Source organism: Amyelois transitella, chromosome 27, assembly GCF_032362555.1.
Source record: "Amyelois transitella isolate CPQ chromosome 27, ilAmyTran1.1, whole genome shotgun sequence".
In the NCBI taxonomy this organism is placed as follows: domain Eukaryota; kingdom Metazoa; phylum Arthropoda; class Insecta; order Lepidoptera; family Pyralidae; genus Amyelois; species Amyelois transitella.
The window spans coordinates 4696395-4720880 of record NC_083530.1 but is presented as its reverse complement, the minus strand read 5'-3'; the positions used below and the strand labels follow the sequence as shown (position 1 = coordinate 4720880).

General features: G+C 35.2%; 6 protein-coding genes across 8 annotated transcripts in view; 2 read left to right on the top strand and 4 right to left on the bottom strand.

Moving 5' to 3' along the window:
* LOC106130419 (pleckstrin homology-like domain family B member 2) overlaps window positions 1–7250 on the top strand; it is a 68996-nt gene extending 61746 nt beyond the window's left edge. Inside the window, exons 15-19 of one of the 3 annotated variants that reach the window (XM_013329257.2) lie at window positions 205–304; window positions 3479–3610; window positions 4099–4198; window positions 4892–4979; window positions 5578–7250. In XM_013329257.2, the coding sequence (XP_013184711.1) occupies window positions 205–304; window positions 3479–3610; window positions 4099–4198; window positions 4892–4979; window positions 5578–5760 (603 nt within the window). In that variant the 3' untranslated portion in view covers window positions 5761–7250. Of the gene's footprint in view, window positions 1–204; window positions 305–1551; window positions 3459–3478; window positions 3611–4098; window positions 4199–4891; window positions 4980–5577 lie in introns of those variants that run through there. The other 2 variants (XM_013329258.2, XM_060952039.1) reach the window with 2 other exon arrangements.
* Window positions 7251–7821: 571 nt separating this feature from the next.
* Window positions 7822–9418, top strand: LOC106130422 (serine palmitoyltransferase small subunit A). Its single transcript, XM_013329261.2, has 2 exons — window positions 7822–8151; window positions 8880–9418. Exons 1-2 carry the CDS (start codon window positions 8043–8045, stop codon window positions 8981–8983), a joined length of 213 nt encoding a protein of 70 aa, XP_013184715.1. The 5' UTR covers window positions 7822–8042; the 3' UTR covers window positions 8984–9418.
* Window positions 9419–10055: 637 nt separating this feature from the next.
* Window positions 10056–11320, bottom strand: LOC106130420 (uncharacterized). Its single transcript, XM_013329259.2, has one exon. The coding sequence runs from the start codon at window positions 11318–11320 to the stop codon at window positions 10079–10081; it is 1242 nt and encodes a 413-aa protein (XP_013184713.1). The 3' UTR covers window positions 10056–10078.
* Window positions 11321–11359: 39 nt separating this feature from the next.
* Window positions 11360–14767, bottom strand: LOC106130421 (m7GpppX diphosphatase). Its single transcript, XM_013329260.2, has 4 exons — window positions 14425–14767; window positions 12634–12779; window positions 12008–12232; window positions 11360–11671 (listed from the first exon to the last, which is right to left on the bottom strand). The coding sequence occupies exons 1-4, from the start codon at window positions 14765–14767 to the stop codon at window positions 11360–11362; spliced, it is 1026 nt and encodes a 341-aa protein (XP_013184714.1).
* A 1210-nt stretch (window positions 14768–15977) lies between these two features.
* On the bottom strand, window positions 15978–18942 carry LOC106130423 (uncharacterized). Its single transcript, XM_013329262.2, has one exon. It carries the CDS (start codon window positions 18872–18874, stop codon window positions 16067–16069), a length of 2808 nt encoding a protein of 935 aa, XP_013184716.2. The 5' UTR covers window positions 18875–18942; the 3' UTR covers window positions 15978–16066.
* Window positions 18943–18972: 30 nt separating this feature from the next.
* On the bottom strand, window positions 18973–20315 carry LOC132903508 (uncharacterized). Its single transcript, XM_060951923.1, has 2 exons — window positions 19228–20315; window positions 18973–18979 (listed from the first exon to the last, which is right to left on the bottom strand). The coding sequence occupies exons 1-2, from the start codon at window positions 20313–20315 to the stop codon at window positions 18973–18975; spliced, it is 1095 nt and encodes a 364-aa protein (XP_060807906.1).
* Between the last annotated feature and the right edge of the window lie 4171 nt (window positions 20316–24486).

The following is a 24486-nucleotide window of genomic DNA, read 5'->3' as shown; positions in this document are numbered from 1 at the left end:
TCCCAATTTATTTGGGGTCAGCCCTCCTAGTATTTCTGCGCCACACCACACGGTTGTGGGTTGTCTGTTTGTTAATGCATGTACTCTTCAGGTCATTCTTTATTGTCTGCATCCAGGTTATTGGTCGTCTTCCGCGGGGTCTTCTGCCTTCCTCCATACTCAGAACTTTATTATATGTAGTGATAATTGTAATGTTGTCTCCAGTTACAAGTGGGCCCGCGGGCCGACTCCACGGAGGATGACAAGCGGAGCGACGACAGCAGGCCGCTCAGCCACGCGTCCGACTTCAGCAGGGACAATATACGTAAGTTTATAAATATGCCGTGTGGTTCCCGGCACCAATACAAAAAAGAATGGGACCACTCCATCTCTTTCCTTTCCTGGATGTCGTAAAAGGCGACTAAGGGATAGGGTTACATACTTGAGATTCTTTATTAGGCGATGGGCTAGCAACCTGTCACTATTTGAATCTCAATTCTATCTTAAAGCCAAATAGCTGAACGTGGCCTATCAGTCTTTACAGACAGTCAGACTGTTGGCTCTGTCTACCCCGCAAGGGATATAGACGTGATTATATGTATGTAGTTTATAAATATTGGAGAACCACGCGGACGAAGTCGCGGGCAGCATCTACCGTCCGCGTGGAATCAATGCCGCGGGAACTCCGGGATAAAAAGTAGTCTATATGTTATTCTGGGTCCTCAGTTACCTACATACCAAATTTCATCGTAATCGATGGAAAGGAAATCATTCCAATTCGTATGGCCATTTAGCTACTAAGATGCACCAGATGTATTTATCCCTTACAGGGTAGATAGAGCCTACAGTCTCGAAAATATTGAAAAGGCCACGTTTAGCTATATGGCTTAATGATTGAGTAGGTAGGTAATTTAAATTCAAATAACTAGGTTGCAAGCCGCTAGGTTGTAATTTCCGTTCCCATGGGAATTCTCTAGGCCCATGACCACGATCTTGGATTGAATAAGTCAGGTTTTCACACAAAGCGGTTCCCATCTGACCTCTCTTCTTCATCCTTGGCACTGGAACATTGGATTTTAGTAACACCCGTGTGAATAGAAAGAAAGAAAGAAAGAAAAATCGTTTATTTGGTACATACATACATATCGTCACGTTTATATCCCTTGCGGGGTAGACAGAGCCAACAATCTTGAAAAGACTGAATGGCCACGTTCAGATATTAGGCTTAATGACAGAATTGAGATTTAAATAGTGACAGATTGCTAGCCCGTCGCCTAAAAAAGAATCCCAAGTTTGTAAGCCTATCCCTAAGTCGCCTTTTACGACATCCATGAGAAAGAGATGGAGTGGTCGTATTCTTTTTACTACGCTTTTATTAGCTTGGGTTGTATGTATGTATGTATGTATGTATGTATGTAACGGAATCTTTGAGCTTAATTTTCACTGATTTCTAAACGTCTGATCAACTTGAAACTTTGCACACGTATCAAGGACCGATGACAATGCAATATTTTGATAAGAGTTTCTCATTATCCTTATTAAAACTGCCAGGATTAATAAATTCATTTTTAGATCCTTCGTATGAGAGTAAGAGAGACAGAGATAGCACCAGTGCCAGTAATCTCCATACAAGAAACCAAGAAGTTCTGACGTATAAGGAGTCCAAAAAGAGATGTAATATATTTCCATATAATGTTACTATTAACCTGAGGCTTTTTTATTTCATCGCATCGCTCCATTTAGAATTACCATTAGAAACAATAGTAGAATTAGTAGAATATTTTAAAACAATAAAAAATATATAAGTAATAAAACAAAAGTAATAAATGAAAATTGAACAACTAAATTTACAACAATACAAGAATAAAGTTACTACCTACAGAACTTTGCGATATTTAATACGTATTTAACATATTAATGCAATTCTTGAATTAACATTAGGTATCTTTTGCCTATTTATAATAGCAACACTGTAATACTCGTTTAAGACATGAGTGACAGTTTTTTATGTCAAATAAGTTTTGCAGTAAGTTTTGTTTTGAATTCGATTAGAAAACCTGTAAACTTTCTTTCTGTTTTTTTTATACCGGTGCCTGTGTATTTACCTATTTGCACTTTGTTTTGTGCTGATAACTTGTCGTTATTTGTAGTTTGGAATCTTCCGTTGAGTCGAGCTTTGTTCTTCCGGATATTCGTGTGATTTTATCATCTGAGATTGGACTCTGACTGTGTTCACTGTGTTGTGCAGATATTTTTTAGATAGGACTCCTGTAAAAAGTACCTGATTATTTGAGATAGGAGTCCCAAGTTTGTGTTTGTTTTTGTGAAAGACAGTTTTACAACGAAAGTGCCACGATGTCTTCAGATAAACATTGTTGCGTTCCTGGTTGTAAAGGCAGTGGAGGTATGTTTGAAATATTTTTGTTCCTGTATCAATCTGCCTCTTAATCTTGTGGTTTGATTCCTGGCAAGGCCACAATCGAAAATTATTATGTTTGCTGGATAGTCAAAAATATTATTAACAGTGATTTATCACTATAAAATTCTTTTTAACTGGGTTTAACAGTCATCATACATACATATAATCACGTCTATATCCCTTGCGGGGTAGACAGAGCCAACAGTCTTGTAAAGACTGATAGGCCACGTTCAGCTATTTGGCTTTAAGATAGAATTGAGATTCAAATAGTGACAGGTTGCAAGCCCATCGCCTAAAAAAGAATCATCATTATGAGAATATTATGAGATTTAATCCAATCAGGCCACATATAACTTTAAGAAAGTTAATTGTGAAAACCTCCGGCGATGGGCGCATGGTTGCAAAAGTCTTTTCTAGTATGATAGTTATACTAGAAGTGTTAACTTCCAAAAAATAATTGTATAAAAAAACTAAAAAACTATGCGTTTTATTGCAAATTGAACTAAAAAATAGAAAATAAATAATAGTTTAAAAAAAACTAAAAAACTACGCTTTTATTGCTAATCAAACTAAAAAATAGAAAATAAAAATTAATGACAAAGGAATTATAAAACAGTAGTAGCAAGTCGAACAATCAGTTATAGTCAATTACCTCCGATTAAAATTATAACAAAATTAAATTTATAAACAAAACAATTTAAATCGGAGTAAAAAGCGTGGGGTGCATTTTACTTCATTTTCATATCTCTCTTGTCATAAATATATGCTAATAGAATGATTTTAATATTTACTACATCAAGCACCCCACGCTTTTTACTCAGATTTAAATTGTTTTGTTTATAAATTAAATTTTGTTATAATTTTAATCGGAGGTAATTGACTATAACTGATTGTTCGACTTGCTACTACTGTTTTATAATTCCTTTGTCATTAATTTTTATTTTCTATTTTTTAGTTTGATTAGTTTGTATTGGTGCCGGGAACCACACGGCACTTTATTTGGTATATTAACAAAATATAAATTGAAATTGGTGAATGTGCTGGTATTAAATTATCCTCATCTTGTCTTTCCAATTGCAGTATCGCTCAGCAACGCGCCGCGTCGGAGCCGCCGCGGCATCGCGCCCTACAGCGACCTCCAGCGCCCGCTCACGAGGTACCTACCCGTTGACAGAGACGACTTCGATCTGCGCAGGCACGTCGAATCTGCTGGTAAGTTAAAGTCCAATGTATCGGGAGAGCTTGCATGAAGAGAGTTATGAATGTGGATGAAGCAAAGGAAGTATGCAGGGATCGTGGCAAGTGGAAAGAGGTAGTCTCTGCCTACCCCTCCGGGAAAGAGGCGTGATTTTATGTATGTATCGCGAGAGATGATCACCAAAAGTAAAATCTTCCGCCAGGCTAGGTTTGTTTGTTTGTAAATTCTTTATTGTACATAACAAATTATAAGTAATACATAAAAATACATTGAAAATAACGATGTACAAGGGCGGACTTATCCCTGTGAGTATTTTAAATCGTAGCTCCCAAAGGGAATAACCTATTTCGACTAAAAACCCATGTTGATTGTAAGTAAGATGGCTGCCGCTACAAAATGTCGGATTAAATATTTTGTGTAATACAATACTATTTGAAATAGATGTTTTTTTTTAAAGCTAATTTATTTAATGCAAAGGTAATTTGAAATTAATAAATTACAGGCCACCAGTTGGAGGTGTGCCCCTACGTGACCATCAACTCCACGTCGTGTCGCGGCTACCTCCACAAACTCGGCGCCACCTTCCACACTTGGTCCAAACGGTATGTTCTCATCATCAGTTGTTTTTTTTTTTTTGACAAAAAGGTAAAGTGCCGTGTGAGACGGGTACCAATAGAAAAAGGACCACTCTATCTCTTTCCCATGGATGTCCTAAAAGGCGACTAACGGATAAGCTTATAAATTTGGGATTCTTCTTTAAGCAACCTGTCACTTTATATGATCTCAATTCTATCAGATCTATTAGTTGTAGATACATACATGCATATGATAGTAACGTCTGTATCCCTTGCGGGGCAGACAGAGCCAACAGTCTCGAAATGACTGAAAGGCCACTGGCCCAAAAAAAAACAAAAAAGAATAGGACCACTCCATCTCTTTCCCATGGATGTCGTAAAAGGCGACTAAGGGATAGGCTTACAAACTTGGAATTCTTTTTTAAGGCGATGGGCTAGCAACCTGTCACTATTTGATTCTCAATTCTATCATTAAGCCAAACAGCTGAACGTGGCCTAATGTTCGTGGTATCCCACCTATGTATCTGTATGTTTTTTTTTATTTATTTTTAGTATTTATTTATATTATACTGGTTATAAAAACCGCAGATAATATAACTTTTTAACCGTTTAATAAGTTTTTAGAAGAAATATTCATTATTTTTATACTGTTGACTCTATCTACCCCTTAAAGGATAATTGTGCAACAATACAAGATTTAAAAAAAAAAATTATTTGCAGGTGGTTCGTTTTCGACCGAGAAACGAAGACGTTCATTTACTACTGGGACAAGAGTGAGAAGAAACCGCGCGGCGGCGCTTACTTTCAGGTAAGTTGTGGCTATATAACGTACAAAAATATATATAAATCAAATAAATGTTAATATGTATGTACGGGACAAATTACACAGATTGAGTTAGCCTCGAAGTATGTTCGAAACTCGTGTTACGAGATACTAACTCGACGATACTATATTTTACAATAAATAGATAAACCAAGACCCGGGCCGATCAAAGAAAAAGTTCATAATGTGCATAAGAATAAAAAATATAAAACACAAATTTCTGAATAAAATAACAACACTTCTTCTCGGAGTCTGTGCCGTCATAAATTTTTTTTTAAAAATAGCATGATCCAGTCCCCGTATCGCGCGACACCGTTTTTATCGCGCCAAAAACTATCGCTGACCCGTTTCACGTCATAATAAAAAGCTAAACGACGATATTTCAAATTGATCATAACATAACATATGATCACGTCTATATCCCCCGCGGGGTAAACAGAGCCAACAGTCATCAAAAGACTGAAAGGCCACTTTCAGCTGTTCATTGAGATTCAAATAGCCCATCGCCTAACAAAGGGATCCCAAGTAGGATATAAGCCTGTCCCTTAGTCCTAAATTGATCATAACAATTTTTTAATTACAGGTAATTGAAGAAGTATATTTGGACCACGGCAACACTTCCCGGTCGCCGAGCCCGCAGACCACGTTCATAGTGAAGACCCGCCAGCGGCGCTACTATCTCATGGCGGCGGCCGGGGAGGCGGCGCGCATCTGGATCGACGTCATATTCACGGGCGCGCAAGGCTACACGGAATATTTGGAATGAAGATAAATTTGCCAACATTTTGGGTAAAATTCGACTTTGTGACAGCTGAAAAGCTGTTTTTTTTTTTTTTGGTTACTGTTTTTTAGGTACCACTCTTTTTTGGGGTGGGTTAGCATGTTATGCAAATCTACGATAAATAATGGCAGATTTAAACGGATTTTCTGAATTATGAGTAAACTTATTGAACAGGTGTCTAAATGAAATGAAAACTACAAATAAATTGTAATCATGGCGCAAACTTGAGCAAATTTTTAAGTTTTTTTTTTAAATGAAGTTAAGGAACTTGCAATTTCATTATTCGAATTATGAATACTTACTATTATGATTTCAATGTGAGAAATACAAGCAGATGTTAATTTATTCCATTCCAAGCCACAATGAAACAAGTATTATGAGATTAAAATATATTTCATTTATTTAATGTCAATTGATAAAGTAACTTCGGTAATTACAACAAAATGAATGCTGTAACATATGGTTCTTAAAAATTATCTATACATCGTTTACTATTAGTATTATATATTTAAACCTGGGCAGCTAACTTTACAATTGCTCCGATAAAATCATTAAATATTGTATTTGGAATGTTTAATTTTAAGTATACAAATGGCACATCAAATTATATTATGAAATTGATCATCACTATATTTTTATAGTACCTATTTTGTTAAAATGAATCTGACGCATCTATAACTTTTACTTCTGTGTCACAAATGTGCGTGTGAAAGAGAAAAATAGTCTTGCTAAGTGCCAACTTTTAAACCAAGCGTGTGAAGTACAATGTTGTACATTAGTTTTAAGTAAAAACATATATTTTGTCATCTTGAACCATTGCTATATTATATACTATGCTATGAATTATATACAGACAATAAAATTCGTGCCAACCAATAGAATTTAAACGAAAAATGGGGGCGCTATTTTTATACATTTTATACAAAATTTAAAGTATTATCGGTGCCTTGACGAAGACTGATAAATTACTACAATATTTTATTAAAATTATGCATGCGAAATATAAAACTGAATTGAAAAAAAAATATGATCATTTACGAAATAAAAGTATATGTATTAATTAATTATACACACTTAAAATTAATTATGCACGCTTACTATGGGAATATTATGTTACCAATATGTATTTTAATTGTGTGATTAAGTATTTGATTAATTTGTGATCAGATTTTTCGTGGGTTGTGTATGAAATATGTAAAGTAGAAATGGTGATTCAAATCATGGATTTTATTCGTTTGTCATTTTATGATATGTTTGTCCAAAAAACGTTGTAAAATCTTAACGTTGTCAATTAATATAACAAGATAAAATTGAATTAAGTACAAAATCGTAATATTTGGTTAACGAACTAAAATACCAGTGTAAAATAGTAAGGTTTGCATAGGTTAACGTCTGAATACCATTAATTTTAAGGTCACATTAACCATCCGAATAAAATTATTGTATCGTGAAATAATTGTCTTATTTTTGTCTATTTATATCCTTCCTTCCAATCAAAGTAACGTCGTCCTTTATTTCTTGGAAGTTGGCTTCAAACATTTGGATTTCTTTTTTTAATATTGAAGTGATAAAATTACATGCTGTGAAAAGGTTTGAAACAAAATACCACAAACGTTAGCCTGCTTTGTTTGTGTTGATGCGAGCCTTTTACCACAGTAAAGCTTCCTTGAGAGCACAAGTGGGTTATAGTAACATTTGCATATAACATGGTGTCCATCATATCTCCACCTACGCTATTCACAAGAAAGGATTGTGTTTTATTTTAAAAATTGCTTGAAATTAAACATCTGCCAAAAACCAATAATAAGGTAATTAAAAAATTCTGGAAAATCCTAGGCTAATCTTATTGATATTTCCTTTTTCAAAATGGGTACTTTTATTCGTCCTAATGATGTGATGAATGATTATTGCAAAAAAAGAATTTTGTAGGACGTATTGGATGTTTGTATTTGTTTCGAATGTATGTGCCTACATGTGTTAAACTAGGTACACTGACTGACATTTGCACATACGTCAATGTCAGTTATCGTTATTAGGTACCTACCTAATCATAATATTTTCCCTTCCCGCACATACCTAATCTTACTTTTCTTGGGTTTAACAATTTAAAGAGATCATTTTACTATTTTGTTTTTTTACCAATTTACATATAATAACAATATTGTAATTCATTTAAAAGGAATCAATTCAAAGAACCAAGGAAGATCAGCAGTGGAGTTTTTAATACCTTAATAACCAGAATCAGTACTCGGTAACAATCAAAGAAAATGACTAATATTATCAAGATAATGGAGAAATCGGTAAAACATTGGTACTTGAGGTATTTATTAGTTACAGAGCTGTACATGGTGGAGCCCTGGGAGAAAGCTGTTATACGTATCCTTTATTAAACAAAGGTTCAATTGACCTACCTAATTTAACCTACATTTGGTGTTAATTTAATCAACATCCAATAAAAAAGTACTGTTGGTCTCATTTAAACCTCTAATCATCCAAGGTCTTTTCGAAATTGGCACCATATAAAATTATATACGCTTAATTTATATTTTTCTTAAATTTAAGAATAAGAAAACTCACATTTTTGATTTCATATTATATAAAAGTATAAATAAGGTGTCAAATCTGAGAAGCCTGCGATCTGCCGAGTGTAGGAGTACTATTAAGGAATGCCTAGACTAGATCGAGTTCATTCTAAATTCAAATTCAAACCAAAAAATATGAAGTGTTTATTGTTGTGTGTAGAGTTATGAATGAAAATGTTTATTCTCCCAATCTTTCACAAATTAAATTTCAACATTGCCTGCCAGTGATACTTATTTGTCAAATTCTTGCTTATGAACTAAAAGGTCTGGGACCTTTTAGTTCATAAGCAAGAGTTTAAACCTGAGTTAGGTCATGATGGAAAATGAACTATTTCTGATTGACCTGGTTCTCAGATATTTATATATATTTAAGCATTTATATTTTATTATAAAATATACAAATATACAATTGAATTAGTATCTCAAAACACAAGTCTAAAAACTTATTTTTAGGGCTTGCTTGATCTGTATGATTTGTCCTTTATGTTTTTCAACAGAATTTTTCTTAACAATTAAATACAGAGATTGTATTCGCAATACTATTTCTACTCTGCTGGTACTTCAACTATTCAATTGTCATGAGTGGGATCTCACATCTAAGAGGAATGGTGGTGACTGCAGATTAGTTTTAAAATTATATGTATTATATTTTAATGTGCTAACTTTCATATAGTGTTTCTACCAAATGAAAATTATGCATTAGATTTTTTTTCATAAGTCACAACTGCCAGTTGAATGAAGCATTGATAAATTAATCTTTTATTAAATATTATATACTAAGTGACAAAGTATCATGACCTGTTTCAAACCTCTTTGCTATCATAAAGACACAGTAAGATAACCATCATGTGCCTCATGTAAAAAAACTTGCATTTATTGTATTTTCAAGTAATAATCCAATTAAACATGTATTTAATATTTTTTGTTATTTTCTCTTGAAGGCTGTGGTATCAGTCATGTTTATAATAATTATACATTTTATAGGTATGGCCGTCAGTATTGAAGTGAAAGATATGGTTATTTCCTTTTTGTAAATAAACAATAATATATATTTTTTTAAATTCTGTTTTTCATTCTAAAGACATGAATAGATTTTTATAAAATACACAAAACTGTTTTGTAAAGCAATAACTGTCACACAATGTGTGTTAAGTGCACTCTCCGTTTTTGCGTCGAGGATTAATCCACTAAAGTCTCTGCGAACGCCCTCCATGCTAGCTAATATTTTAAGGAGGTATTTTAATTTTGTTTGTAATAAATAACTCAAGAACTATTGGCCTGAATTTGCCTTTTGGTACAAATAAATCCTTCAGGAGAGAAGTTAATGTAAGTGTATACAAGAGGTATCAGGCTTTTTCTGGGCGAAGTCATGTGAGCGAAGTCCCGCGCAATACCTTGTATCGTATCGAGACATTTGATGTAATTTTTCATCTTATATATAAAATTCTCGTGTCACAATGTTCGTCCCCGTACTCCTCTGTACGGCTTGACCGATTCTCATGAAATTTTGTGAGCATATTGAGCAGGTCTGAGAATCTGCACACATCTATGTTTCATACCCCTTAGTGATAAGGGTTATCCACCCTTAACATTTTTTTTAACTAGAAATTATTTATAAGGCAAAACAATGTTTGCCGGGACAGCTAATATGTGATATAATTTTATTTTCATAAAGCGTACTGGTTATAAAACAACAAATCAATTGCTATATAATTATTTATTTAAACTTTCAAATAGCTCACACAGTAACCATTTGTGTTCCTGAACATCTCTGGCACTTTCAACGACATTTTTTGCAAATGTTCGACACCACGACAAAACATTCCCTTGGACACGTCGGTAGAAACCACTGCTGGGTCCGCAAGCCACGATTCCACTTCATCGTTCAACGAAAACTCAATTTTATACAAAATCTTTGTAAGGAAACTGGATTGTAGCTTTATCTTCTCACTATCAATGTGTTCCCCAGAATTTTTCAGCACTTGCAACTCTTTATCCATTACCCAAATCAACAAATATTGCTTCTTATTCGTGGCTACCGTGCATTCAAGTATTATTTTACACATTACCACATACTGAAAACCTAGGTTAAATTCTTGTGTTAATTTCTCTATTGTAAATATAAAATCATCTGTCTGTATATCACCCAATGTATTTTTGTGAGAGAAAACTGATTTCTCAAAGTCATCTTTAGTCATTTTAACTTCAGAGTTGAATAACTTAACATTGCCTTTTTCTTTTAGTCCAAGCCAAGCTAAACATCTATTGCAATGATAGATATCCCTTTTGGCATTAAATTTATTAGTTTTTTCGGATAAAACAGAGTTATTGATCACGAAAAATGTAAGTCTGTAAAGAAAATCATCTTTATTGGATTTCAATGTGGGTTCAAATTTTGTATCGTGATCATGACCATGCCCGTGGCAAAACCACTCGCTCATATCCAAATTGGTTGTTGGCAACTCTAAAATCCTTTCAAATTTCACCAAATTTTTTGAAATAGTATTTGAACAATTCGAACAAACAATTTTGATTTCATCATCAACTTTTACATTTATTATTAGTTCACTTTTTTTGTTTGAACTCTCATTCGTGTCAGAGTTTAGAATTTCTTTATAGAAATTGCCACCAGTTCTTGGTTCAGTTAAAATTCTAAATGATATGGTATTCTTTTCAAATTTGAGACATGACATCGAATTAGGTATTATGTGACAGAATTCTTCAATTGGTATAACGCACATTACATCAGAATCGTCTTCAGAACAATCTGAGAGGCTTTCTATAGACGAGAGACTATCTCGCCTCTTCAATTTTCCATCATCATAATAATTGAGCACTATACAATTCGATTGTATACTAATTTTCAAGTTACAATTCTTGCTAAAATCCACTCCGGTCGTGATAAAGACATTGCAACTTCTCAATCTCGAACGGAGTTCCATAAAAATACTTTGGATCAACATTTTCGCTTACTTCATAGACTACAATAACCTCAAAACAATTTACTTATCAATTAATTCGGTGTTCTCAATATTTGAATCAATTCTTTGTACACAACCGTTGGTTTCATAGACTTTAAAGATATTGTCCATCTGTTTGATGGTGAATGGTAACGATGCCTTTTGGTAGTAATTGTTCATCATTTCGATGTTGTTAATAACAGTGCTGAGTAAGTGTGCTTTCTCTGCATAGATTCCAGGTGCTTCGTGTCTCAGGTATGTAAAATGTATATGTAGATGGTAGAACGAAGGCTGGTAGTGGAAGTAAATGCGTAGCTGACTCTCTGGCAAGTTGTACTTTTCTAGGATCTTTTTCTGGAAATTAAAATATTTTGGTTAAGTCTACATAATAATAAAGATTAATAACATTAACAGAAGTAAAGTTCGTTTTATGTTTGGTCATCTTACATTATGCCTCAAATTTAAAATAATGTCTACAAAATAAATAAGAGTCTACAAATTATTAGCAGTGTAGCCCAGTAGCACATGAGCTACTTCAATAGTTATATACAGAAATTTCACTTTCACCTTGACTGTGCAGACTTAGGTCTACAATTACATTATCATCATCCTCAGTCTTTGTGATACTGTTGGCTCTGTCTACCCTGCAAGAGATATAAGTGTGACTATACATATATATGTTAAACCCACCTTCCCTTCGTCCCTCACTCTCTTCAACAAAGGTAGGTGGCTTGCGTTCAAATCCCTTAGTGACTTGATGCCCCTTCTACGTACAATCGCTAGCAGGTACAATGTCTCCTTGGTGACCCCGTCCCACTTGAGATCAGGCAGGAGTACGAAGCCGTCCTGCTCACACGGGTTGTTGTGAACTATCCGGTCTTGCTCTGTTTTGCCCTCTAGAATGTTGTAAACCCACTGAAAATATCAAATAGAATAGATTTATTTTCAAAAAAAACAATACATTGTTGTTAGTTTCAAGACATCAACTATGGTATACTTGTATCTACTACCTATTCCAAAATGGAAGTGTCGAAAAAGCGACAGAACAAACTACACTGCAGCATTTTCACCAGACATCAATTTACAAATTTAGATCTAACAAAGAATTGTAAAAATAGAGTGTAAAAATATTTTTTTTACTAAAAAGGCTCATTAAAGTTGTAATTGGAACCTGAAATTAAATCACAGACAGGATAAAAGGGACAGATTATCTACGTCAACCATTGTGTCATGCAGAACGTTTTTAGTGGGTGCAAAAAAATAATATTAATATTTTTTTCTTGGCTAATCTAAAACACATTGAAACAAGTTCCAACCTGTAAATTAAACTGCTCTTTCTCAATATGCGGCAGTGTCAGTTTCTCGTATAGCTCCGGAGTTTCTACAACTATATGTACCTCCTGTTGGCTGTACTTAACTATGTGCTTCTCTGTGGCCGGGTAGATTATAGTGGTTTTCACGCCTGGAAAATAGCACAGAATTAATAAGAATAATCTATATCCATGGTATGATTTTACATTATGATACATTCTACTTTATATTGAAAACTAGCTGTGCCCGCGACTTCGTCCGCGTGGAATAGTTATTTTGGGCATCATATTTATTTTTGCAAACATCCTCCTCAGGCGGTCACGCGTATTAGAAAGAACGCTGGTTCGCCGTATTAAATGTTTCGCTGCAAATTGCTTATAAGGACTATATCTCAAAACCTATTCATCTGATTTATATACTGTAAATGGCAATTTTAGCCTACATGAAAAGCCGAAAGTAATAAACATATTTATTTGGATAAGGATTAATACTGAATTAAAGAAAATTGGTTTCAAAATAACTTATGTTTATAATGAAAAAATAATCTTAAAAAATGAACATAAAAGTGGTTATTGTAAGTAAACCTTAAGAGATAGATATATGCTCTCGCGGACTTTTTTGTGGCAAAAAATGAGTACTTCACATCTTTAGTACATTGTTTTACTATATCTTTGTTGGAAAGCTCGCAGATGGCCGACTCATTCAACTTTCACCTGCATTGTTGACGTTTCCCGTAGGAAATCCGGGATAAAATGTAGCCTATAGCCTTCCTCGATAAATAGACTATCTAACAGTGAAAGAATTATTTAAATCGGTTCAGTAGTTTCTGAGATTAGCGCGTTTAAACAAACAAACAAAACAAACTCTTCAGCTTTATAATATTAGTATAGATAAAACTATTTCACTCATTAATTATGAATGTGAAAGTGTATTTGTGTTGTCTGTTTTTCATTGAATCAATCTTCATGAATTTTTAGATACATAGAATATAAAACATGGGCAAAGCCATTGGGAGTTGCTCTTATATAAAAAAAAAACGAAATAGCCCATACAATTGTCAGTAAAAAACCAGATTGAAATTGCATGTTTCTTATGGCTTATAAAAATCTGAATATTAATTGCTTTTGACTGATTTTCATATTTTTAATGCATAATGAGGTAGGTGATCACTAATTAGAGGAATAATTGTTTTAGGCAATAGAATAAAAATAACCTTGACAACTGGCAAGGAGTAAATAATATAGATGTCTCAAAAACTAATTAATGTCTACTAATTTAACTTAAGAGCTTTATGAATATAAACCAAATTTAACATTAATTTATGCTAGTCACATAATAATGATCAGATTTGAAACATATTTGAGAAGGTATTTAAGATGAATAAAAAAATTGAAGTACATGTTATTTAAAACATAAGTAGAACAAATAGATGTGATTTTAATAACTTTGTAGAGAATTAGAACAAAGAACTGATTATGTTGATGATGTCGCAAAGAGAGTTGGGTGAAAAATGGATAAAACTTCTGTTTATCTATCTTTTAACCATATGTTGAAAAAATAAAAATGTATGTAATGTAAGTAATTTATAGGTATTTTTTAACCTAAACGTATGACGATTTCAAGATGACTGGGAAATTAATAAATAAATAATCGTAACTCACGTTTGGCGTAAAACCTTTCTCATTTCTAGTGACTAATGAATTTAGCAAGACGCTGTCAACCTTGAAGATTACGAAAGTGACTGAATGAATAGAGGGAAATCACCATGTGAACATTTTAATGAAAAGTTTACTTACCGTTTACTGCAGATTTAGGAAAACAAACGTAATTTCCATAAATATCGTTTTGGAAATACGTTTCCTGTACCGTTTCTGGGCAAAAATAGCCCGTGTCATTCAATTCTTCCTCTTTAAAAGCATTTTTCTCTAACACCACCAAAGCCACGCCAGTTTTATCACGGAATTTTCCTTCAATGCACACTGTTTTAGTGTTTGTATTGTTTTTTATAACTTTCTCTGCAATAAAATCTTTCAATTCTAACTGCTTTACACTGACACCGTTCTCATTTTGCTGGTCAATTTTAATTTTCTTCGAGGAAGGCGGTTCTAAAACATCGTTTTGATGTGCAGCGTCGGACATTTTGTGACAGGGTTACCTAGTAGAAAAATATTTTTAAGACAATTAAGTATTGCCATGATTAAAAAATAAGTAGGAAGGCTACACTATACATCTAAAGTTTTTTATTAAAAGGTTCATAAAAATAAATGATTATATCATTTAGTGTGGAGATATATAACAATCTTAGTCGATTCGAAGTTGGACTCGTCAGTATAAATCCAGAAGCGAAACCGTCTCGGACTAGGAACTTCTACAAATACAACATACCATTGCGTTAGACTTAAAATGATTATTATAGCAATGAACGTCGAATAGGAAATGTGCTTTCATATCACTCTCAATTACATTACCTACTCGTAAAGCATGCAGACTTCAATAACAACATAATTCACCAACAATAGTACACTACAACTCATTGGTAATGAATAGTCTGGTTGCCGACGATCGACCGTACACAATGTGACGACTAATTTAATGATCAAATCGATTCACAGAATGTTCACTAATTAAATGACATTATTTCGGACTTGCATAAAGAGAATGATGAAAGTAAATGAAGTAACATGTATGGAATGATATAAATGCTCTGCCTACATACCCCTCCAGAAAAAATATTTGATTTTTTACTTTCAAAAAAGCTGTTACGACACAGCTGACAATGGTAATCATAATGAGATGTGCCGTGTGGTTCCCGGTGTTGTGATATAGACAACCCTACAACTGCAAAGATTGCTGAGGTCGGGCAGGAGTCGTAGATTACCACTTATGTAAAAAAATATAATTATTTTAGCACTTTCAACTGCTTCACCGTCTTTTTCATGCACAAATAATCATGTGGAATCATCCTGTATTCGTTGAAAGTGAGATGCTATCCGAGATCTAAGGTCAAAGGTCGATCATTCATTGATAGGTACAGATTGCCTTAACGCCGTAGTTAAGACCCAGAATCTTGAAGTTGAGAGCTCTTCTAAATAATAACCTTTAAATCCTACGCCTTATCTTTTGTCAACTTTACCTTTTACCCGCGGTCTAACCTAGTTAAAAGTAATTTATGCATCCTATACCCTTTATATACCTAGCGGGGTAGACATAGTCAACAGTCTTGAAAAGACTGATAAGCCACGTTCAGCTGTTTGACTCAATGATAGAATTGAGATTCAAATAGTGATAGTTTGCTAGGCAATTGCCTTAAATTCAATTCAATTCATTTATTAATATCAGATTACAAAGATCCAGTTTGTTAGTAATACATAAAATTATAAATCTGCAAAATAATATAAAATAACATAAAAGGGTTAGTACTTAATTCTACTAGAATCTTTAAAGTTGACCATGTAGGGCCACCGGCATGGTACCCCGCACAAGATGCCTTATTATAGGCGAGTCGTATCTGTCTGCCACAGTTCTTAGAATGGTATTGCCACTCGACCTTATCCTCCTTATCAAAGACGCCATTTTTTTTCTAATAACAGCGTGAAACCCGTCTGTTCTTGTTTGAGCAAACATTTCAGAGGCGCTACAGAACTTGGGGAGTCGCAATAACATTCTAAAAATATTATTGTACTGGATACGGAGAGCATCCAGCGACCTTTTGGTGCCGCGGACCCACAGACCACCCGTGTAGAAGCCCTGGCAAAAAGCTTTAAATAAGGTTATTTTAACCTGGTCACTACAGCGGGCGAATCTCCGGGCCAGCATGTTACCTCTGACCGCCAACGCTCTCCGCTCCCTTTCTATGTCGTCATCATCTTTAAGGTCGTCGGCAAGTACATGGCCCAGATACTTAAAAGTTTTTACTATTTTTAGTTCCTTTCCAGATAGAAACATAGGAGGTGTATTTCTGGGACACTTTCCAACGACCCCAAAGACCATGCATACACACTTTTCCACATTGTAAACAAGCCCGTGCTCGGCCGCGAAACTTTCACATACCCTCAACATCTCATTTATTGATTTCGTAGTCGGACCCAACAGCACCATGTCGTCGGCATAGCTTATATTATTTATGACGACACCGTCTATACTACAGCCTACCCTCATACTGCTAAGTCCCACTATGAGATCATTTACATACAGGTTGAAGAGCTTGGGAGATGTAATGCCCCCCTGTCTCACCCCGCACTCCAACCTGTACGCATCTGAAATGCCGTCGGACCATTTTACCACATTTATTTGGTTTTGGTACCAAAACTTAAATATATTACATATCTCAGCCGGCACATTTCTGGCCTCTAGCTTCCTCCACAGTACCTCATACGACACTCGGTCGAAGGCTCTGGAAAAATCCAGAAAACAACCATGTACCGGTGTTTTGCGACTTGTATAGTATTGAATAGTATTCTTGAGCACAGTAATTGCACTCTCCGTTGACAGGTGCGGTCTAAACCCAAATTGCGCGTCATGAAGGTTTAAGTATTGCTCCAATCGCGAGTCAAGAACACCATCCAGTACCTTAGCAATTATAGTTGCAAGGGAAATCGGCCGGTAGTTATTTTTATCAGAGATATCCCCTGTCCTGTTCTTCACGATGGGCACCACAATTGTCTTCATCAAGTCAGGTGGCAAATAAGAGTGACTTATGCACAACGAGAAGAACATGGACAGGACTCTCGGCAGGTGTACACCTGCGTGCCTCAGATGTTCGACACTTAGTCCATCATGGCCGGGCGACTTACCCCCTTTCATTCCCCCAATTGCCTGTTTTACTTCGGCAGCTGAAAAATGTAACTGAAGGATAGACTCCTTTTTACACATATTAAGAGCATGACCAACTGATGACGAGACTCTAAAATGCTCCCTAAACATACTGGCAATCTCGACTGAATCGCTCTTGCCGTCGACACTCGCCGGGCGGCCAGGCCCTACGTTTAACCTAGCTGTAGCCTTCCAGAAGTCCCTAAAATTATTCGAAGCTCTTTGTGAGGCTAAAAGATCCATTTTGATTTTTTCTTGGTTTTTTTGACACCAATTCAATCTACTTTTAAAAATCTTTCGTGCTTCACACATTTGCTCATAAACTGGTCCTAAAGTCGGTCTATTGTGCTGTACCCATACTTCAAACTTGAGCCTGGCCTCATGATGAGCATCCTGTACGTGTTTATTCCACCCACACAGAACCTTACCCCTCTTTATTTGATTCTGCGTAGGAGTTTTGGCTTTTGCGGCTGCATCCCCGAGCGTACATACAATTTTTTCGTATAGATTATCTAAAATCTTACAATGATCGGCTTGACTACAAAAACCAAAACTACACTCCACGAACTCTTCCGGGAATTGTATATCACGAAGCGACGCATTACAAGCATGTTGGTAGGTACTAATTTCAGACTCCTTTCTATCTCCCCATGTTATTTTGCCACAGGGTAAGTCATGCTTAATCAGCTTTTGCCTCACTATCTCAAGATTACAGGTCATAAAAATGGGAAAATGGTCCGACATATATACCCCTTCCTCTATGCGTATATCTACTACTGATTGATAAGCAGATTGAGACACGACAAAATGGTCTAACCATCTTTTACAACCATGTACCTGACTCACAAATGTGTAACTATTTGAATCTATTCCCAGTTTTTCCACGTCCGCACAAATCCATGATCGGTCAGCAGAAAAACTACACAACTCCCTATAAAATAGTTCACATATATGTGCATTAAAATCTCCTAACAAATATATACATTCAGCGTTATTCGCATCCTCGATTGCACTAATTTCTCCCAGAACTTCCGTAAACAAAGGTAGGTTGTCAATCGAATCCGTTGGCATGTATACAGATATTACAATAATCGTACGATTCCCCATAGTGGCTCGTATAGCGGCTAGTCTATTGCTATCACATTCCAACACATTCACAGAGTCAAATAAACCCTTCCTCCATAATATGGCTACCCCCCCGTACGGTCTACCCACTAACAAACCCGCGGAAGTATCTACCGCAGATTTGCCCGTGTACTCAAACTCATCACATACAGTGCCCAATAAGTTAATATCATGGGGTAGGAGCCAGGTCTCCTGAAGGCTAACAATATCAGATTGCTTACATACTCGCCTAACGCAATCGATCGATCTCTTAAGAGATTGACAATTAAAACTAGAAAATGTACTAAATTTAGTTTTCTTAATATCCATAAAGTACCAACTAATTAACTTTAACTTTATTATCGGATTTTGTTCGATACATAAACTGCACAAAACGCCTAAAAGTACTAATCCCGTCCGGCCATAACTCAGCGTCTAAAAACAAATGCAGTTTATGTTTCGACACAAACAATTTATATGCATTGTAATTCTTCGTGGATTTCATATTTATCAGTTTTAACGCTACCATTTCGTTAGTTTTTTCCTTAATATATTTTATAATGTCACTTTCACTCGCATCCTTACTGACGTTTGAGATAAACAAAGGCACTTTAATATCCGCCGCTCGGAATTTCACATCATGATCTATCGCAGCACTTCCTCTTTGACCTAGTAGTTTATACCGCCTAGATTTAGACCTATGCACGATTTGCCACTCCGTGTCTTCCCTACTGGCAGCTGATTGACTTTCGTCCACCGATACCTCCTGATACCTCAAAACATCCTTGATATTACGCATTCGACTCGCTGGCTGAGATGTTTCCTCATCGATGGGCGCCCGTCGACTGCATACAGAGACGGGGATGGGACTCTCGGCGGCGGCGGAGCGGGCGCATGACGCTTGCTCGCAAACAGGTTTCTGCGATAACGACTCGGTGTTCTCCGGTGGGGCGCATACCGTCTCTTTCGGACCCGTTGACTGTGCGTTATTGTTATCTTCTCGCTCGGGATTGTTGATCTGCGCAGATATCGCCGCTTCTACTCGACAATTTTTACTTGTCTCGCAGTTTTGTTTGCACGTGAGAGGGACAGACTCAGCTGCTATGTCATCATTTGAATTTGAAGGACGGTCGTTAACCTGTTGTTGGTCACGGAGTTTCACTTCAATATCAGCTGAGCTCTTCGATGTGTTTATTGGCATGTAATGCAAACCTATGGGGCCACTATCAAAAGAAAAGCTATCCTGTAGACACGCACCTCTTTTATGGTTCACTTTGCTAACTGAGAATGAGTTATCTAATATGGACGCAAATTTCATATTCCCGATTACTTGTTTCAAACCCTCAAACTCATCTCTTGAGACTGCATTTTCTTTCAGCTCCGCTATCTGATTCTGCATTCTCAGGATATCCTTAAGAATCCTCGTAGCATCGACGTGATCGAAAGATACCGGGGGCACTCGATGTATATCTACAGCTGCAAATATCGGAAACAACTCCCTGTTTCCAGCCTTCATTAAACAAATAATATCATCGAGATCCCTCGACATTCGCTTTTTCCCTTCCTTCCTGCGCAGAGGCATTTTCTTCGCATTCGGCACGGCATCGTACAGAAGAGATTTAGCTTTTACTATTTCTTCCGCCGAATATGTTGACGTACACAGTTGATGGATACTTTCCTCGTCCATAAAATCCACAACATTTCGTAAAAATGTTAAAAGTTCGTTGATCACTACATTACAGTTCGCGCACTTCACAGTGGTCGAGGTCATTGTCCGTTCCGAACAGAGGAATACCAAATTTTTAAACCGTACCTATAGTCGCCTTTTACGACAACCATGGGAACGAGATGAAGTAAGTGAGCCTAATCTTTTTTTATTGGTGCCGGGAACCACACGGCACCAAGTAGTTTATAATGATGCCCAATTCAGTTTATATCATGTAGGTAATTAAAAACTGGTCCGAAATATAGATATAATGATTGCTTCCAGGCAAACGGAAATCAACACTCGTAAATAATAGAGGTTCGTTATACCAACGCCGTCATAATGTGTTTACTGCGTTATAAATTACTTACATTGATACTTTTATAAGGGAGTCTGTAAACTCTTGGTTATGTTACTATGTAGACTTAGGTACACCATGCATGTAGGTATTTATTCAATCAATTTGGTCAATTCAAGTCTATAAACCTAAATACTTGTTTTAGGACCATGATACTGCAGTCATACAAAAAGTATAATAATCATATTTATTGTCAAGTGCATCCATCTATTTTAGTCTAAGTGAAGAAAAACCAGTGTCTTCCGGCAAAAATATATTACTTATGTGACTGTTGCTTCTATTCCCGTGTACATTGTCTAATATCTGTAGCGGGAGCGATGAATCGTGTTCGACCGCCAACAAAGGGAAATTCTTCCGCCAGACTAGGTGTTATGCCTGGGGAACCGCGGCTTCGACGATGTTGAGTCGGAGATTGTATTTATGCTCCAATCCGTCAAATTTTTGTTTGCGCGATTTAGATCCTTCGCTGCTATTGGCTGAGCGTGTTATTTTCTTCGCTATAATTTATAGTTGGTGTGTGACATTAGTGATGATAACAAGTCTATTAAAGGAGAAGGCTTAAATTTTCCTTAAGTCTCCTGTTACGATGTACTCGGATTCTGCTTCTTAGACATTATATAGGTAAATATCTGTGATTCTATCTTATTGACTCTGCCGAAACTGGACGGCCCTGAATAATATCTATTTAGATGTAAAATTTTTTTATAAAGCTTATGTAGTTCTAATGATATTTGGCCGTAAAATTTTATTGCTTAGATACCTAAATGAAAACATTCTCTTAATAAATTGTATAATAAAGTATGTAGCTACGTTATGATATAAAGTAATAATAAATGTTAACCTGAGTAACCTATATAACTTTCTAATATTTTGATAATAGAGATACCTTGTGGCATTAAGTCCACCTGTTGTACATTTTACGTGCATGAAGTTTAACTACTTAGTTGTAGACGATTTAAAAATAAATGATCTTTCTTTTAATGACTTGATGACTTCCATACTATCCATATCTACACAGACCATGCTTCTATTCTCTCTTCCATACTATCTGATTCCATACTTTTTAACCGACTTCTTTTAAATATTAGGTAGGTACCTTTGCAAAGTCTGTCTGACACTTTCACAGTTAAACCGCGAATTTTGTACTTTGTAGTTTGGAAAAGAATAGGACCACTCCGTCTAATTCCTATGGATGTCGTTAAAGGCGACTACGGGATAGGTTTAATATGAGATTCTTTTTTAAGGCGATGGGCTAGCAACCTGTCACTATTTGAATCTCAATTCTATCATTAAGCCAAAAACCTGAACGTGGCCTATCAGTCTTTACAACATTGTTGACTCTGTCTACCCCGCAAGGGATATATCCCATACGAGGTAGACAGAGTATATGTATGTATGTAATTAATGATCAAAATAGTCACATGCTATATTTTCTACAAATTCACATTGGAACGGTTTAAAGGTTATTTTTATTTAAACTCAGGCGGAGCTACTGACAAAAGCTAACACGCTTACAACAATGAGAAAAAAAGATTTGTACATTTGTAATAAATAAACTCAAAAACTACTAAATAGATTTTGATTTAATTTTGAACACAGATAGAATGCGGCCTTTAGAAATATCAACCTTTGTTTTTTGGAAATATCTACGCGAGCTAAGCTCCGCGTTGTTAAATCACCTTTTCTCTCTATTCCCAATAACATTCGGACAGAAGGTAGGTTATTTAAGCTTTATAATAGCTTATAATAAAAACACCATTATTTAAAAATCCCTTGCCATCGAAAGCAATGATTGTATTTTCATTATCACCGTATTGAATGTAAGCCTGATGATGTAACAATAAAATAGAGATTATGAAGTCGGCGAGATGAGAAGATTTCTTAATTTAATTCGTCGGTTTATTACTTGCCTTCAGAAATAGACGAGTGTTTGTTTTGATTAGACGTTTGAGATCGAAGTTCAGTAAATAAATAGTTTTTGTTCCAAATTATAAGTACTTACGTATGATAGAGGTTAAAATTACGAATGAGAAAATTTGACGGCCTCTGTGGCGCAGCGGTAGTGCGCTTGTCTGTGTCACCGGAGGTCCCGGGTTCGAATCCCGGTCAGGGCATGATGAGAAACGAACTTTCTCTGATTGGCCTGGGTCTTGGATGTTTATCTATATAAGTATTTATAATAAAATATAGTATCGTTGAGTTAGTATCTCGTAACACAAGTCTCGAACTTACTTCGAGGCTAACTCAATCTGTGTAATTTGTCCCGTATATATTTATTTATTTATTTATTTAAATATTTAATTAAAGTGTTTTAATAACAATACCTACTATTTAATTAAAATAAAGTAACATTCATAAACTACAAACTTAAAAATTACTATTAAAATTTGGACCCTTTGGTAGGGTTCCCATCACGCATTATTGTTTATCTTTTTATTAATTAAGGAAAAATATTAGATGTAATTGAGGAATACAAATTTAAAAGCCAAAATTCAAATTATTAAATTCCAATTTAACTTTATTCAATAAATATACCTATTTGACAGAATCCCCTGTTCACCCGGCCGGCAGCTTAACCCGCGTAAAACGTAAAATCCCGTTAATTTCATTTTCCTCGGGAATTTTGGGAAATTTTCTCTCAGTGCACTCCTAGACCTCATAATATTAAGTACCTACCTAAATTCCAAATTTGAAGTTTCTAGTCCCAGCGTAAGTTTTAACAATACAATGTTTTCTATCTGAATTCCTAGTGTTTCCCCGTGTCGTCGCTCACTTTAAGTAGTAAGTAGATAAAAAAATGTTTATTTATATTGAAAATCTTTTCCAGGAAGTAATAAGGTACTCCATAGCTCCTTATTTTTAGTAAATTAAGATAGTATTCTTGAACAACAGAATGTCTAAAAATTATAAATTCCTCCCCTTGGCACTGGGCATGAGTAAACATTAAATGATGAAGTTGTAACAAAAGTTAATGCTTTCGTCACGTGACTATGAATAATCTTAAACATTTCTCGGACCAAATTAAAGGTGATACAATTAATTGAGAGAGAATGCGTTAAGGGTTGTGATACACCGGCACCAAAAAATAATTTCTTTAAAATATTTTTTTTGGTTTAGTACAAAGAAATTTGAACAAAAATACTTAAGTTTGTTCCAATTTCTTTGTTTTTTGTAATTGACTTCAATTATTTATTTTTTGTAAAAATAAATACAAAATATAAATATTTTTTTGTAATAATAAATAATTAATTTAGACTTTAGCATTTGATAAGAAAATTGTTAGTAGTTAGTAGACTGCTTAAGTATTTAGTTAGGTGTTCATTTTTATTCAAACATAAGACATCAACGAGTTCTAATTATAATTTTTTTCTAAATTTTGTTACCATTCTCAAGAGAGCAGAGTATAGGTATATTTATATCTACAAGTTTACCCGCGCATGGAAAGAAATGTCGTTGAATTTAGTACACGTTGATATGTCAGTCAATCAGTTTGTTAAATTATTTATTTATGACACACACAAGTAAGGTTTATATGTATTATTGCTAGCCGTGCAAAGCCATAAAATATTTATATGATTAAGAAGTATACACACAATATAAAAAGTATACAGGCAATAATCAACACGATTGTATAGTTCTCAATTTCAATAATGTTGCTCTCAGTGTGTACCCAACTTTCTGAATCCAGACTTAATCATCTGGATGCGTCGCTTGCGCATGGCTCCTTCATGTCAGTTGTCGTTTTCCCGCCAATTGGATCGGTGTGTCACAGTGCGACCATAGTGCTTTTATTTTTTTTTTGTTTGTGAGTTTCCGTTCGCGGCTTCACGTAAGTTTTATTTCATTTTGTGAGAGATGAGAGAGTGTAATTATTTAATT

Bases quoted from the DNA above. Each gene is read 5' to 3' on its own strand.
- LOC106130422 (XM_013329261.2), top strand. From the start codon at position 8,043: ATGACTAATATTATCAAGATAATGGAGAAATCGGTAAAACATTGGTAC. The intron at 8,152-8,879 runs GTATCCTTTATT...AATTAAATACAG, and splicing joins CTGGGAGAAAGCTGTTATAC to AGATTGTATTCGCAATACTA.
- LOC106130420 (XM_013329259.2), bottom strand. From the start codon at position 11,320: ATGTTGATCCAAAGTATTTTTATGGAACTCCGTTCGAGATTGAGAAGT.
- LOC106130421 (XM_013329260.2), bottom strand. From the start codon at position 14,767: ATGTCCGACGCTGCACATCAAAACGATGTTTTAGAACCGCCTTCCTCG. The intron at 12,780-14,424 runs GTAAGTAAACTT...GCTATTTTCCAG, and splicing joins TCCTAAATCTGCAGTAAACG to GCGTGAAAACCACTATAATC. The intron at 12,233-12,633 runs GTTGGAACTTGT...TGATATTTTCAG, and splicing joins AAGAGCAGTTTAATTTACAG to TGGGTTTACAACATTCTAGA.
- LOC106130423 (XM_013329262.2), bottom strand. From the start codon at position 18,874: ATGGATATTAAGAAAACTAAATTTAGTACATTTTCTAGTTTTAATTGT.
- LOC132903508 (XM_060951923.1), bottom strand. From the start codon at position 20,315: ATGACCTCGACCACTGTGAAGTGCGCGAACTGTAATGTAGTGATCAAC.